The sequence below is a fragment of the Mus pahari genome, chromosome 10, assembly GCF_900095145.1.
Source record: "Mus pahari chromosome 10, PAHARI_EIJ_v1.1, whole genome shotgun sequence".
Lineage (NCBI taxonomy): Eukaryota > Metazoa > Chordata > Mammalia > Rodentia > Muridae > Mus > Mus pahari.
In genome coordinates, this window is record NC_034599.1 from 101919559 (window position 1) to 101935494 (window position 15936).

The following is a 15936-nucleotide window of genomic DNA, read 5'->3' on the forward strand; positions in this document are numbered from 1 at the left end:
AGCAACCACATGGTGGTTCACAACCACCTGTAACAAGATCTGACGCCCTCTTCTGGAGTGTCTGAAGACAGCTACAGTGTACTTACATATAATAAATAAATAAATCTTTAAAAACAAAACAAAGAACAGTTCTAACCAGCTTCTGTTGGTAAAACGAAAGGGGTGAGTGGCTCACGTCTGCATGCAATTGACCCAAACTTGCTCAGACCTGGACCATGACCAGTCTCTTCTCCAGGTAAGCCCTCTTACCATTTGCCTGTAAAAGTTGGCATTCCCACTCAAACAAAACGCTACATCGAGCCGGCAGGGCTTGAGGGTGATTTTTTTTTTTTCTAAAAGCAAACCACCCCATGGCATTTCTCCTGAATCCATAGAATGCTTTTTAAATTTATGTCCCTAGCAATGTCATTACGGAGTTTTTAAGACACAGTGTTTGCCTCCAAAGTGGTCTTTAATATTTCATTGGCCAGCTCATTCTGATGAGCTGCTGTGGAGCTCTGCACATTTGTACAAAGGCTCTCTAAAGTCCATCATGACAGGAGCTGGGATTCTCTCATACAGAAGAATCAGAGAAGCAAGGAAAAAAGGGCGATAGGCTGGGTGCTGCCCCAACAGCAGCATTGTGCAGTCACAGCCTCCTTGTGTTACTAAGCAACAAACAGCTGACCTCCAGAGATTCTCTCTCTCAGATGTAGCTTCAAAAGGACACGAGGAAAGTTTGCCTTTTTGGCTCCCTTCGTGGAAAGATGCAAGGTGCTTTAATAGGCTCCTGGGTAAGAGTTAATCCTGACCCTCTGGCCAGCATGAAAGCTCTATGAGTCATGAGGATGAGAGGTGTCAGCCCATATCCAGGCAGGCAGAGGTCTTAGCTGCTCTCTCCTCCTCCAGGGCTCCACACCTCCCAAGGCTGCACTGCTTCCTGTGCTCCCGCTAACCACTAGAACCTCTGAGTATTCTAGCACCCAGTTGTTCACTGGTCCTCCCAGGCTCTGTCAAACATTGGGACTAAGTGCTGTCTAGTTTGGGACCATCAGGAGATTATTGTTGGTGGTTTTGTCTATTTTCTGGGCCCATCCCCACACCTGGAGCACAGTGTGAATGCTACTGAAGTAAAAATATTGCTAAATTAAACTGAGTAAAGGATGAGTAAAAGGTGTTTACAAACAGTACAGGAACAGGTAGACTGGCTATGGTGCAAATCAGTGAGGTGGAACGAGATGTCAAGTAGTCTGCTGTTGTGGCCGAAGGTCAGCCTCCAGCCAGCTCCCTCTGCTCAGGCTTAAGACTATGAGGACTTTGATCTTTAAGAGGACTCAACACAAAAGGACAGGGCCATAGGAGTTACCTGATGTGATTGTCCAGGAACATCCACCTAATGAAATCTGCACAGAACAGCCCTTCCATAGGAATTTACTTTTTTTAAATATATATATATATATATTTTTTAAGATTTATTTATTTATTAAATGTAAGTACACTATAGCTGTCTTCAGATACACCAGAAGAGGGCGTCAGATCTTGTTACAGATGGTTATGAGCCACCATGTGGTTGCTGGGATTTGAACTCTGGACCTTTGGAAGAACAGTCGGGTGCTCTTACCCACTGAGCCATCTCACCAGCCCTTTTTTAAAATATATTTTGTCATTTTCCATGTACGAGTGTTTTGTCTATGTATGTCTGTGCACCTTGTGTGTGTCTGGTGCCCAAGGGAGCCAGATGAGATGATATCAGATTTCCTAGAACTATAATTATAGATAGTTGTGAGCTGCCATTTGGATGCTAGAAATCAAACTGAGGTCCTCTGGAAGAGCAAGCAGTGCTTTTAATTGCTGAGCAATCTCTCCAGTGCCTCCTTCCAAATTATCCTTATCCTTTGACCATTTCATATATGCGGATAAATGTATTTGGTCATTTTATTCTGTTAACCTCTTTCATCCCATATGAGTACTCCTGAACCCCTTCTTAATTCCAGCGTGTCTCTTTCCACTTTTTCATATATATATTTGAATATATATATTTGAATATATATTTGAATACATATTTGAATATATATTTGAATATATATATTTGAATATATATATTTGAAACAGTCTGACACTGTAGCCCATAGTGGCCTAGCTAGCTTTCTATGTAGCCCAGTATAGCCTTGAATTCACAGTATCCGCCCACCCCACCAACCTCAGCCACCAAACTGCTTATATTACATGTATGAACCACCATGCCTGGCTGACAAATATTTATTTCTGGATTTTTGTTTGTCTGTTTGTTTGTCTTGTTTTTTTATTTTTTTCAAGATAGGATTTCTTTGTGGCCCTGACTGTCCTGGAACTCACTCTGTAGACCAGGCTGGCCTCAAACACAGAGATCTGCCTATCTCTGCCTCTCAAATGCTGGGACTAAAGGTGTGCACCTCCCGAGATCAAGCCACCTCTCAGTGTTTATTTCTGTTCTGTTTTGGTTTGTTTTTGCCAATACTCTGATTTAGGTTCTCTACTAGTTATAGCCTCTTTGGGGAAAGAAGTCTTGAGTGCCCCAAGTTCAGAGGTACCCATTTTTGCCCCAGAATAGCAGAGTGGGTGATAAATGAGTGTTCATAGCCTTGCCAATCCATTCAAAAGAAATATCCATTGGCTTCTTGGTTCCCAGGGACACTTGACCCACTATTAATAATGTGGGGAGAGGAACAAAAGGGACTTATTCTCAGATCCCAAGGTCACACCACCCCACTCAACAGTAGCCTACAAAAGTATGACTATATGATGTCCTTCCCCTTCCACACACAGCCCAGAAAGATCAACATGTTGAGACCACTTGTCCCAATGAAAGAAAGGGACAACTCTGTGCTGGCTCCAGTCGGGAAGTGCTGTTCCTCTTCAGACCTATTCTGTCCTAGATTGAAGGAGGAGTTTCTGGTTTCTGGAAGCCAGGGTGAGGATTTAAGTGGGCTTTACCATGATTCCTACCTGCCTTGTTATAGCACAACAGTGGCTTCTACGGGCACTACCGAGGTCAAGTCAAGAGTGAAAGTGCTGGAGAATACCGTCTTGCTGCCAAGCCCCCGCCTCCAGCAGTGTTCCTACAGAGATGTGAGGTACAAGGTCTCCCGGAGGGCAGTGGGAAGGAAAGGACCATTCCTGACTCAGACTCCAAGCTAACCGCCTCAGCCCTTGCAGAGACAGACTGACAAGCCAGTCACCTGGGAACAGTCTAACCCTGGGATAGCAGGACTGGAACTTTGGGTCTGAAATACCAGCTTTCTACCAAAAGGCTAGAGAAGAGCAGGCTCCTCCTGAATGGGAGAAAGTTCCATGACAAAGTCTGGGGTGTTTAGCAAACTTTAGGCCAGTCAGAGCTTTGTAGCAATATGCTGTCTCAAACAAACAGACTGGAGGTGTAGCTCAGTTGGTAGAGTGTCTGCCTAGCAAGCATGAAGCCATGGGTTTGATAAAGAGCACTAAATGAACATAGCTCGTGCCTATAACCCCAGCACACAGGAGGATCATATGGTCAAAATTTTCCTCAGTTTCATAGTGTGTTTGAGAATACATGAGATACTGCCTCAAAACAAAATTGAACAAACAAACAAACAAACAAGCTGCCAAACAGCCCTGCCTGTTATCCCAGAAGAGCCCAAAGGGACAGGGCAGCAACATGACCACCGGAGTCCAGAAAAGAAAAGTGTGGAGAGAGGAGCCTGAAAGAGTCAATGCTCCCAAGAAGGGAGTCGTCGTCAGTCAGGGGCAGAAGGGGAGAAGAAACATTTTCCTATTTATTTTCCTCTGTCTCCTCCAGGGCATCCCAGGGGTCCCAGTGGTGTCTGTGCTCAATCTGCCTTCCAAACCAGAACAGGGAGGAGGCAAGCCCAGAGAATCACGCTCCACCCGCCCACCGCAGCTTCTTGCTTTCCAGCCCATTGCCAGGTCTGCCTGGATGTGCCATCTGGATTTTCAGGAATTGCCTTCTCAGGCTGACAGCAGGGTCTTGGCGGCTGCCATATTTCTTAGCAGCCTTAGCATTTCCAGTTGGAAGGACTTATTGTCGATGCTTTCAAAAACCAGGCCCCAAAGCAGCTCCAGACTGCTCACCAGCGGCCTCCCTCCTTCCTTTAGAAAGCATGATGAAGCCAGGTGTGGTGGCATGTACCTGCAATTTGGAGCAGTTGGGAGACAAAGACGAAGTCAGGAGAGAGAGAGAGAGAGAGAGAGAGAGAGAGAGAGAGAGAGAGAGAGAGAGAGAGAGAGAGAGAGAGAGAGAGAGAGAGAGAGAGAGAGAGAGAGAATGATAGACAGAGACAGTAGTACAGGGACAGAAATAATCCAGAACCTTCCGGCTGGATTTTTATAGTAGCCCTCAGAGGGTTTGCCTTCCAGAGCCAATACCCCACCCACCCCTCAGGAGCAGACATACAGAACACATGTTTTGGCTGCTGATCAGAATGAAGACTTTATCTAGCATTCTCAAATGCACCAAACAGCATGGTCTGTATGGCACTTGGCTTGAATAAATGTCAAGTCTCAAGGGCCTTTCTCAGTCTGAGCCTCTCTTAATTAATAGGACTGCCCAGGAAAGGTGCATATCTTACTTCTCACTGGCCGAGAGGAGCAGCTTCAGCCGGCTGGCTGCAGCTATTGTTTAACAGCCTTCCTGAGACAGGGCAACACTTTCCTCTGGCTTAGAGCACATAAACATTTGTGACATTTGGATATGGGGAAAACTCTCTTTTTTCTTTTCTCTATTTTTATCTTCCTTCTGAACCATATGGGTTTACCCTCGCCTTTACCTGCCTGACCCTTGGGAACTGTAACATCAGGGTTGGCTCCTAAAGGCAGACAAGAAGTGTCATAGACTCAAGGATGGAGCCGGTCCTTTGGTTGCAGGGCTTCATGCTATGTCCCTGTTGTTCCCCAAGGCTCCATGTGACACAGGTTCCTCCCTCAGCACCCTACTGACTTATCACTGTCCCACTTCCTCAGAACCCTGCCTTTTCTCAGCGGAACCTGATTTTCTCCCCAAGGCCTCTTAACTGAGAATCTTGTCTCTAGTCCCACCTGCTCAGCTACCTCAGCAGAAGAGAAGCCTAAATGAGAGCTGAAGACACAGCTAATGCTTCTTCTCGAGGGCAAGGGTACCCAGAACTGCCTGGGCAGGAGAGGAAATGACTCCTTCCTTCTCACCAGGCTCCCACAGTTGTGAGAGTAAAACTGGAATCAGTGGGAGTCGATAGATTATCCTGCCACTGTGGATAATGAGTTTCCAGAGTCAGGATTGCCTCTGACAACAGAGGCCTTCATTGTAGGCCGTGTGTGACTCTGCAGCTGAGAAGAGACGGGGGAACTTGGAGGTCAGTTGAAACTTGTTCCAGATCTCCAGATTTAATTGTGTGTGTGTGTGTGTGTGCGCGCGCGCGCGCGCACGCGCGTGCTTGCATGTGTTTGTGTGCATCTATGCATACATATATGGAGTCGGAGGTCAGCTGTGAGTGCTGTTCCTCAGGACAGATATTCACCTTGAGAACAGGGTTCCTTACTGTGCCCTGGGGTTTGTTAATTCAGCTGAACTGGCTGGAGTCCCCACGGAGCTTCCTGTCTCTATCCCTGAGTCCTGGAGTTACAAGGGTGCACCATTACAAGACTACACCCAGCTTAGTATGTGGGTTCTGGGGATGAACCTTAGATCCTCAGGCCTACACAGGGAGACCTCATCTCTAATAATAATAATAATAATAACCCAGGTCTTATGGCCCACCACTATAACCCCAGCTCTTGGAAAGCTGAGGTAGAATTGCTACAAGTTTCAGGCTAGCCTAAGCTACACAGTGAGCCCAAGACAGTCTGGGCTGCAGTGTGAAACCCTGTCAACAAATCAATGAGTTAAAGGGGGAAACTGCCACCTAAGTGTAATAATACAGTGTACAACCTTGGAGCCTGGTTTCCTTGGCTCAGTGTAATTTCCTGGAGAGTCATCCAAGTTGTTGTGACTATAAATAGTTCATCTCTTCATCACTAAGTAGTGTTCTATGGTTTGTATGGATTGGATTGTCTGAGCATTCGCTTTATTAAAGGGTATCTGAGCTGATTCCAATTTTGGCTCTTATAAAGAAAGCTGCCAGGAGCATTTGTGCAGATCTCTGGGTGAACATAAGTTTTTCTTTTCTCTGGGAGAAGTGCCCAGAAGCTCAGTTGCTGGATCATATGGTAGTGGCATGTTTCGTTTTTAAAAGAACTGCCAAGCTGTTCTCCATTGTAGCCTTGCCATCTTACATGCTCACTAGCAGGGCATGAATGATCCCCGGTTCTTCACTAACATTTGACATCGTCTCTATTTTTAGCCATTCTGATACATTGGTGATGAGATGCCGTTGTGATTGCTGCATCGCTCCAGCATTTACTGATGCTGCGCATCTTTTCATGTTAGGTGCCATCTGTATATTCTTTTTTTTTTTTAATGTTATTTATTTAATGTATATGAGTACACTGTAGCTGTCTTCAGACACACCAGAAGAGGGCATCAGATCCCATTACAGATGGTTGTGAGCCACCGTGTGGATTGCTGGGAATTGAACTCGGGACCTTTGGAAGAACAGTCAGTGCTCTTAGCCACTGAGCCATCTCTCCAGCCCCTGTATATTCTTTTGTGTGTGTGTGTGTGTGTGTGTGTAATATCTTCATGTTGTTGGTCTATTTTCTTATAGGATTATTTGTTTTACTATTGCAAAGTTATTATTTTAAAATACATTCTAGATTTTAGTCTCCTGTTAAGTAGGTGATTTGCAAGTGTATTTCCCCAACTCCGTAGCTTTCTTTTCATCTTCTTCTTATGGATTTTCATAGGAAAATCTTTTTGGAAAATAGGGTTTCCCTGTGCAGCCCAGGCTGGTCTTGGACTGTTAACAAACCTCACTCCTCAGGCTCCTAAATGCTGGGATTCTAGATATGGTGGTTATGACTGGCAGAACTTTTTTTTAAACATTTACTTATTTATTTTATGCATATTTGCGTGTGTCTGAATGATTTTATGTGCACCAAGAGTGTGCAGGGGATAGAAGAGCCCAAAAGGTGTTCATCGCCTGGACCTGGAGTTACAAGTGGTTGTAAGCCACCTAATGTGGCTGTGGGAACTGACCCTGGATTCTCTGCATGAGCAGTAAGCACTCCTAACCACGGAGCCACCTCTCCTATCATCTAGCCACCCAAAACCAAAACATTTCAAAGTCTTAGAACTAAAAGTCTTAGAATTTAGTTTAATTGAACTAAAAAATTTAAATATCATTTGAGGTTGACTCCAAACATGGTCTGTAGCAAAGTCCATTCCTGAACTCTTGATCTTGTTCTCACCCCCCAAATGCTGGGGTTACAGTGTAACTCACCCCCCAAATGCTGAGGTTACAGTGTAACTCACCCCCCAAATGCTGAGGTTACAGTGTAGCTCACCCCCAAATGCTGAGGTTACAGCATAGCCCACCGCACCTGCTGGGATTCCAGTGTAGCCCACCACACCTGACTTGCTTTTTCTTTTTTTGGCTTTTGATTTTAGTGTCATTTGTAAGAACTCTTTGTCTGCCCTAAATTCTGAAGAATTTCTCCTATTTTTTTTTTCTAAATAGCCTTGGTTTTTGGTTGGTTAATTATTAGTTGATGTGTGTGTGTGTGTGTATGTGCTGAACACACATGTGAAACCCACACTCTACCCTAGTTTATGGAACCCTGGGAGTTTAGTGCCAAATATGTCACTTTCTTTATAAGGAAAGAGCAGGAGTCTGGCCAGCTTCCTCTCTTCATTGAGCTATCACGCTGGTTGGAGCTTCCAGATCTACAATATCTAAGACAGGAAGTGCCAAAAGCGTAGACTGAAGACAAGCCAGACATCGTTTTCACCTGAACCACCAGTCCGTGGTTTGCTGACTTTGCTGCAGTCAGTTCCTTTCCTTTCTTCCTTTCTCTTTCTTTCTCTTCCTTCTTTTCTTTCTCTCTTGCTTTTTCTTTCTTTCTTTCTTTCTTTCTTCCTTNTTCTTTCTTCCTTCCTTCCTTCCTTCCTTCCTTCCTTCCTTCCTTCCTTTCTTTCTTTCTTTCTTTCTTTCTTTCTTTCTTTCTTTCTTTCTCTCTTTCTTTCTTTTCTGGTTTGGGACTAAAAATCCAGAGCCTCAATCCAACTGTGCTAACACTCTATGACTGAGATCCCCCCAAATCCTGCCTTGTACCTGAGCTTGTTGTCAGCCGTTGCTAACACCACCAACCCAGCCATGGCGGGTCTCACCAGCTCAGGTCTGAGGAAGCAGTTGCTGGCCTGAGGAGTCTAGCATGGCTGGAAGTAGAGTCAGAGGGAGGAGGTGTGTTGCACGAATCTCACAGATCACTATTATGGTTTTGACTGTTATAAAAATGAATAGCTTTTGCAGATTTTTGGCAAACAAGATGTGATCTGATTTGTGTACTTGAGGAGTTTCTGGTTACTGAGAAGATACCAGACTGGAAGTGGGATCTTGAAAGCCTCGACATAGGTGGAAAACTCTCTGATACTTCACGCAAGAGAGGATGGTGGTTTTAAGTAGGACAAGCCAGGTATGGAGACTCACGCCTGTAATCCCAGCTCCTGGGAGGCGGAGGCAGAGGCTCTTCAAGTGCAACCTGGGCTGTATAGTACATCCCAAGCCAGCTCTGGCTGCATGTCAAGACTCTGTGTCTCAAAACAACAAACAAACAAACAAAACAGAAGACTCAGGCACGTGGATCTAGCTGTCAGGTGCCATGGCCTGAGCTGTAGGCAAAATGGATTCGGCAGTGATTCACAGCCCAGTGATGTGTGCGGAGGTGTCCTGCCATGCTTTGACACGAAGATGTGGAGTAGGCAGTTAGTTAGCTGTTGAGCCTGGGGCTGGGCAGATACCCTCAAATGGAGACAGACGTATTCATTTCTAGATACCACTTAGGCTATGCTGTTAGGTAGTGAGCATGGGTGGAGGGGAGAAGCCTGAAGCCTGATCCTAGGCCACTTGGTATTAAAGCCCTCCACGGATGGCAAGATGTCATGGCAGACACGCCTGTGGTCCCAAAGCTTCCAGGTAGGGGTGGGAGCGGGTGAGATGTCACTTTGATTTGTCTCTACCCTTTCAAGGTGTTGGCAGTTTAGCATTTAGAAGTGGTGTGTCCCGAGGCAGTCTCTGCTGGAGCAGGTGAGCACGCCCTGCCCTCACCTTCCTTCTCATCTTCTTTCAAGGAGCCTGCAAGACAACACTTCTTCTCCAAGCACGACAACCGCACTTCCTTCGATAAAGTGAGTTGGAGAAGAAAGAAGAAGGGGGAGGAGTCCCTTGGCTGATGGGAGGACACAGCAGGCAGCAGGGTAGACTGGAGACCCTTAGGGAGCAGGTTTCTTACAGAACCAGAAGAGCATCTATTTCCCCGTAACCGTGTCCGCTGCTAAAAGCCTTATCCCCCAGACAGAGGCAACTTTGCCTTGGTTTTCTTGGCTAGTTCACTACTGTGAACAACTATCCCAGGGGTCACTCAGGGGCTTCACACTAAGATAATAACATTGCTAAGGATGCAGGAACAGGTTGGGGAGGCCAGGCACAATCCCAGCATTACCAAACTGATTTGGGATTAGATGGGGCCCAAGCAAATCCTGGATGCCAAGACTGTGGGCCAAGAGCCCGTACTGTTGAGAAGGGTCCCTACTGCCTGCTGCAGGGAATCGGAAGACGGAAAGACCTGGAGCGGCTGTGGAAGAGACACACCTTCCTGCGCTGGGCACCCTGCGAGCTGGAATTGAGCCAGCAGCCGCCTCTGGAATCGTCCTACCAGACTGATTTCCGGTCAGGCACAGGACTCACTAGGCTCCCCCAGCGCCTTGTCCAGTTTGTGCAGGTCCAGCCTCCCTATGCCAATACCACCTACCAACACAACTTCTGCCAGCCATCCCGGGGTGGTCATTGTGGTAGCGCCAAGGTAAGGCCCCTTGAGCCAGTTACTGAAACACTGCCTGACCTCCCAGGGATCCCAAAGCCCAAGTTGCTGCAGCACTACCTTCACGCCGGAGTTTCTGAGTGTTTAAACTGGTCCCAAGCATTAAAAAGATTCAGCTGACATAACAGGCTGTTTGTACTCACAGTCCAAGATGTTTTGGGGCAGGGGAGCGGGAGCATGTGTGCTTATGAACAAGCTCACTAGCAGGCCCTGTGTCTGGCTCCCATAGAGTATATATTATTTCTGTGTGCTGGGCTGGGGAGGTGCTGTCCAGGGAACCCTGCCACTAAGTCAGAAAGGATGAGGCTGCAGCAGACTCCAGAGTCCAGAAAAGTCGCCATGACCATGGTTAGGTTCTAGGGACCCAATAACTCCTCAGTAATTGTGGCCTCTTGTACTCAATGTAATTTCAGGGATCCTTCTAGAACAGTCAAGGCTGAGAGAGAGAGGCAAGGGCTAGTAGCAGCTGCCTCCAGGAGCCAGGTGCCTTTGTAGGGGTTGGCGGTTCAGCTACACAGTCCTGCCCAAGAGATGCCTCACAAGGAGACTGCCCCCCAGCCACTACCCAGCTGAGCCCCCCAACTGCCCACACCATAAAGTGGGGTACGCAGAAGCTTTGAGGAGACACTGTAAGACTCGGATCTGGAGGTCATCCTAACCTTGTGAAATGTCCTCCTCTGGTCATCCTATCAAGTCCCCAAATATTCAAGACATCCTTTGTCATTTAAGACAAAGCTGAAAGCCAGGCAGTGGTGGCACATGGGAGGCAGAGGCAGGCAGATTTCTGAGTTCGAGGCCAGCCTGGTCTACAGAGTGAGTTCCAGGACAGCCAGGGCTATGCAGAGAAATTCTGTCTTGAAAAACAAACAAACAAAACCCCCAAAGCAAAACAAAACAAAAGACAAAGCTGAGGCTTAGGTGACTTGAGACCCCAGGTGACTTCAGATATGGTTATGAGGTTTCCCAGGCTCCCTGTGGACTCTCACCCCAGACAGACTTGAGGCTTGAAAGAACAACGTGTGAATCTGCACCTGAAACCCCACGCCAGATTTGAGCAGTATTTTTATTTCTACATCAAAACTCCCTGGGTCCTCACAACAGCCCTGTGAGGTAGGTCGGGCAGGAAGGTTTCAGAGATCCCCATTTACAGATGAGGATACTGAGGCACAGAGAGGTGAAATGACCTGCCCCAGGTCACACAGGCCTTAGTACAGACGGGAAGGCCAGGGATCCACTGACCCCCGGCAGTCCCCACATTCTCTCCTTTGTTTCTTCTGTGATTTCCATCCTCAGAATACTCCTGGGGTCCCCAGGAACCCCTCAAGGAAGGCTGGAAGCTCAGACTTTCCCAGACTGGCCACTGCAGAGGGCTTGGTCAGCTCTTAGGGCCTAAGCTATAGACCGTGAGGCCAATGCTCTGCTCGTCACGTGTCAGAGTTGACAGAGGGCCTAGTAACTTCTAGGGCATAGGTGGAGCTAGCTATGGTTAGTGAGTGATGGTAACAAAAATAGGTGTGAGTGTGTGTGTCCTGCACTGAAGACAAGGGCTCCCCAACCCAGGTCCCTAAGGCGGAAACTCAGGTGCCCTCTCCTGTGCCTCCCTCATCCCACAGAGCCAGGGGGAGCACCCTCAGCAGCAAAAGGGAGCCCAATCTGCTTCTATAGTGAGCTGCCCTGGTAGACAGGTCTCACCAGGTCTTCAGACTCCATCCCGTAGACACAGTGCCTCCACAGCTTGACTTGGGCCCTGGGCCACACCCCCAATAACAAACAGTCGGGACCCAGCCTGGAGGCTGGAGCAGGAGCATCGGGCTGTAGGCATGGCAGGCAGCGCCTCCCAGCGTCTCCGTGCTAGACTGAAGCTCTCCACGGAGGCCAATGGGCATGGCTGGTTCCCTGGAAGATGCACATAGATGATGGTAAGGGGCTGAAGACCCCTTTGCTCCCTTTCTTGGATAATGGCCTAGTAAGTACTCCTCCCGCATGACCTAGCAGTGCTCTGTGTCTCATTGCCCAAGCTCATTCATTCACTCACTCACTCATTCACTCATTCATTCATTCATTCATTCATGCTTTGACTATTTGGTCACATTCGATCATCTGTTCTGCTCCTGTGTCTTAGGGCCCCCAGTCGGGCACGGTAGACACTCCGAGAGCTGAGCCAGGTGAATCACCAGTTCCCTGATTTATAGATAGGCAAGGAGCTCCCAAGGCTCTGCCACCGTTGTCTAGAGAAGGTGGTCCTGCTCAGAGATGCTCCTTTCCTGCTTAATACCACCTTTTCCTTAGCCCCATGGACACTCACCAAGGCCCCCAATAGCCACAATGTTGCCCCCAAGGGAGCCAACCACAAAGTCAGCCCTCTTGTCCCTCATCCGCAGGCTACGAGGCAGCTTAGTCCAGGAGCCTGAAAGAGAGAAGATATAAGGTGTATGCACACAGACATATGCAGATGTGAGGGTACACACACACACACACACACACACACACACATACACACTCCCTTCTGTCCCATGGAGACAGTAGAACAGACACTACTCACCATGCTCCAGGTCAAACATCTCCACAGTGTTGACAAAGTGCGGGCGGGAGTAGAAATTGTGGGGCCCAGGCTGCTGCAGGCCACCCAGGCTAAAGACACTGCCTTCGGCCATAGCACAGCCAGCAAAAGCTCTGCGGCTGGGCAGGCTTGGGTGTCGGGTCCATGTACGGGTCTCCAGATCAAAAGCTTCAAATGCAGTTACTGGGAGCTTGCCCTGGCGGCCTCCTGTCAAAGGAATTGAAGCACCTGGGACAGAGCCCAAATGGCTTGGTGGTGTCCTCACCAGGTTGCTGAACTGTCCTCCCCGGCCCCTGACATCCAGCTGTGTACACACCTGCCCATGGAGTAACCAAGAGACCACGTAAACCCTCGGCACCGAATGTCATTTTCCAACCCCAGTTGGGCACCAAGGAGGCTTTGGGATAGGCCTGGATTACCCCCCTTCCGCCCCCAGCAGAGCATCTCAAGGCCCAACGTCTCAGACAAAGACTGATCCCTAATCTAGGCAACCCCCTGAACTTTTTTCCCCCCTCTCCCACATCCCTCAGCCCTTACCCAGGACATAGATCTTGTTCCCGTGCAGGAAGGTGGAGGCCCCATAGCAGGGTGTGGGCATGGAGGGTAGCGAAAGCCAGCAGTCCCGGCGGGGCTCATATACCAGTACCTGGGCCTGGGGGGCTGTGTCAGGACCCATTCCCCCCAGAGCATACACCATACCATCTGCACAGAAAAGAGTAGTTCAGACTGTACAACCATGTCTGGCTGGTGGACCCCACCCTGACAGCTCCCTCAGTCAGACCCAGGGGTGGAAGGAGACCCATTTGTTTACGAAAAACTTTGTTGCCTGTCTGAAGTGGGAGCTAGAGGAGCTGGGATTCCAGCTTTGGCCTAGGCCCCTCCAAGTGAAGAGCAGGAGGCAGCTGATCTAATTATAATCCAGCCCGGTCTCCCTGGAGACGCTATGGCAACCAAATCTGGCATCTTAGCAGGCTAGCCTGGGACTGGTGGTCAGACCTGGAGGCCACCAGGTGTGCGTGTGTGTGTGTGAGTGTGTGTGTGTGTGTGTGTGTGTGTAGGGGGCAGGTTCCCTAAGGGGGTAGGGTAGCATAAGACAGTGGTAGAGGCTATAAGGAGATTTGTTCAGCATGAAGCTCAGTCTGGGAAGGGAACTTAGGGCATCGACTTGGTAAGGGCTTGGGGCTGGGAGATGAGCTGGGCCTGTGGGATAGAGGCGCTGACCACAGCTTTCAGCCTCTGGCACCCTGTCAGCACCTCTATGCCCCGCTGCTTCGATAGAACTGTTAGGTGCTCAGAGTCAGCTAGGGGCACATCCACAGGCCTTTGGGTGATACTGCCTGGCAGCTGGGGGCTTCCATGGCAACCATCTCCAGGTCGGCTTGGCCTTTGTCCACATCAGGATCTCTGGTGTGTGCTGGGGGGGGGGGGCGCTAAGCACTTAAGCACTTGCTGGGCTCAGAGCCAAGGCCTTGCTCCCCTCCCCCTCCATACTATTTATAACTATGAGAGAGTCATTAGGCCACACCCCCCACTGTCTCTTAGTTACAAAGAACAGGACAGGGTAGTGGCTGGGGTCTCCCACTTTTCTGGGGGCCTTCTGGGCTCTGATCCCCCCCACCTCATAGCCCAGAAAAGGCAATTAACATAAGCTTCGGCAAGCCTAGGTAAGAGACAGGAGGCAAAGCCACATCCAAGGCGGCACTTATTCAGCCTCTGTGATAATGGACTCTCGGGCGAGAGAAAAGAAAAGGAAGCTTGGAGCACCTGAGGGATGTTCTAAGCCACTCACCTCTCTCCACAGTCGCGACACCCATGGCTGCTTGAGGGAGGGTAGCCCGGCGCTCCCAGCGGCCTTCATCAGCCAAGAAGGCCTCCACCGCAGCTACTGGGCTTTGGACCTCGTCCACGCCGCCCACTACTAGCACCTGCTTACCCAGAGCCACGGCAGCTGCACCAGCCCGGGCGGTGGGCAGGGGTGCTAGGGCTAGCCATGTGTGCGAGCCCATGTCCAGTGTCTCAACAGTATCCAGAGGTAACCCAGCCCTGCCACAGCCCCCCAACACCAGCAGGTGTCCGTCCTGGTGTGCCACTGTACCATATACCCGGCAGGTCGGCATGGGGGGGAACACCTGCCAAGCAAAGGCCCGACCACCTCCTGCAGCCATGGTACTTGCTCACTGCCAGTGGTAGGCCATAGTATCTGCTCAGGCTGTGGGCCTAGCTGGGGAGCCACGATAAGGCCTCATCTTGATCCTGTCAGGGCTGGAAGGGTGTGTCTGCCCAGTCCAAGGGATCTTGCCTTCACCTGGAGGGGAGATGGAAAAAAAAGGGTCAGGGCCACTGTCAAGAAACAGATGAACAACATGTAGCTAGCTGAAAGCAGGCCAGGCCCCAAACCAATCATGCAGAAGGACCCACACCTTTGACTAACACTCTACTGGTAAAGGTCCTTCTATAGCGGTAAGAATAGATTCCAGACACCCAGACGGCTTTCTCGGTTCTCGTAGGAGCATGAGGGATTCTTCCTTCCCCAACCTTAAGAACTAGCAAATAGTAACTTGATCAATTGGAAGGGAAGATAGAGCCCAGCTCTCCATCCTAGCATGCTTCCTGCCCCAATAAGTCTTATCTCGGTGCTCCAAGAGAGTTCTGCATCCTCTACACACTGGCATCTAGTGTACCTTGAACAACCTGGGTCCAGCCATCAGGGTCCCTCATCCTGTAGTCCTTACAAGAAGGATCTTCTACAAGGTATAACCATTTATATCTGCAAAAGGCCAGTCTCAGGTGCGAGACTCAGAGGGGCTAGACTCCAGGATTCCACACTCCCTTTAAAGTCCATCCTTTATGGGTGTGGCGATGCCAGCAGATTCCCTGCTGAGGAGGTATTAGAGGGCTGGTGTGGAGAATCTCTTGAGCACAGGATTAGAAGGTCCCTGAGTCCAGGGCTTTTCCTGTAGGAATAAACGGCTGGATTCCTGACACCCCCCCTCCAAGACCACATTCCTTAGCCTCACCTTTTGCTGTGTGTCTGTGTGTCTATGTGTATGCTGGGGATCTCCACTCTCAGTCCCGGGGATTTGACAGGACGGCCTCCTGGCCCCAAACTTCCAACTCAAAGGAGAGTGGGGGGCGGGTCTGGCTATTGGGTTTAATTAAGGTTCTATGCTTCATGCCCCAAACTTCCCCTGAGCGAGGCTCCCGCGGGACTCACCCGCTGGATCTCAGATGTCGCCAGGGCACGGGGTCCGCTGTTCCGCCTCCGCCTCCGCTGGCTCCGGCTAGGGCTGAAGCTGGGCTCTGGTGGGGCTCCCGCACCGCTCCGGCGTGGGGCGGGGCTGGACCGGGCCCGCCCCTCGCTCCCCCCTCCCCAGATTCGGGGAAACCTCCTCCCGCCTTAACTCTGCACATGC

The 15936-nt window shown here is 49.5% G+C and overlaps 2 protein-coding genes across 2 annotated transcripts; one reads left to right on the forward strand and one right to left on the reverse strand.

The window, feature by feature from the left end:
• The first annotated feature begins 675 nt into the window (after positions 1 to 675).
• C10H3orf84 (chromosome 10 C3orf84 homolog) lies at positions 676 to 10084 on the forward strand. The gene is made up of 4 exons (XM_021208103.1): positions 676 to 773; positions 2979 to 3092; positions 9215 to 9271; positions 9667 to 10084. Exons 1-4 carry the CDS (start codon positions 747 to 749, stop codon positions 10081 to 10083), a joined length of 615 nt encoding a protein of 204 aa, XP_021063762.1. The 5' UTR covers positions 676 to 746; the 3' UTR covers position 10084.
• A 928-nt stretch (positions 10085 to 11012) lies between these two features.
• On the reverse strand, positions 11013 to 15820 carry Klhdc8b (kelch domain containing 8B). The gene is made up of 6 exons (XM_021206967.2): positions 15738 to 15820; positions 14313 to 14828; positions 13061 to 13225; positions 12506 to 12730; positions 12269 to 12370; positions 11013 to 11859 (listed from the first exon to the last, which is right to left on the reverse strand). The coding sequence occupies exons 2-6, from the start codon at positions 14686 to 14688 to the stop codon at positions 11663 to 11665; spliced, it is 1065 nt and encodes a 354-aa protein (XP_021062626.1). The 5' UTR covers positions 14689 to 14828; positions 15738 to 15820; the 3' UTR covers positions 11013 to 11662.
• Positions 15821 to 15936: the final 116 nt, after the last annotated feature.

Excerpts from the sequence above, each read along its gene's own strand:
- Klhdc8b (XM_021206967.2), bottom strand. The coding sequence starts at position 14,688 with ATGGCTGCAGGAGGTGGTCGGGCCTTTGCTTGGCAGGTGTTCCCCCCC. Across the intron at positions 12,731-13,060 it reads GAACAAGATCTATGTCCTGG|GAGGCCGCCAGGGCAAGCTC; the intron begins GTAAGGGCTGAG and ends TTCCTTTGACAG. Across the intron at positions 12,371-12,505 it reads GATGTTTGACCTGGAGCATG|GCTCCTGGACTAAGCTGCCT; the intron begins GTGAGTAGTGTC and ends TCTCTCTTTCAG.
- C10H3orf84 (XM_021208103.1), top strand. The coding sequence starts at position 747 with ATGCAAGGTGCTTTAATAGGCTCCTGG. Across the intron at positions 3,093-9,214 it reads TGTTCCTACAGAGATGTGAG|GAGCCTGCAAGACAACACTT; the intron begins GTACAAGGTCTC and ends TCTTCTTTCAAG. Across the intron at positions 9,272-9,666 it reads ACCGCACTTCCTTCGATAAA|GGTCCCTACTGCCTGCTGCA; the intron begins GTGAGTTGGAGA and ends ACTGTTGAGAAG.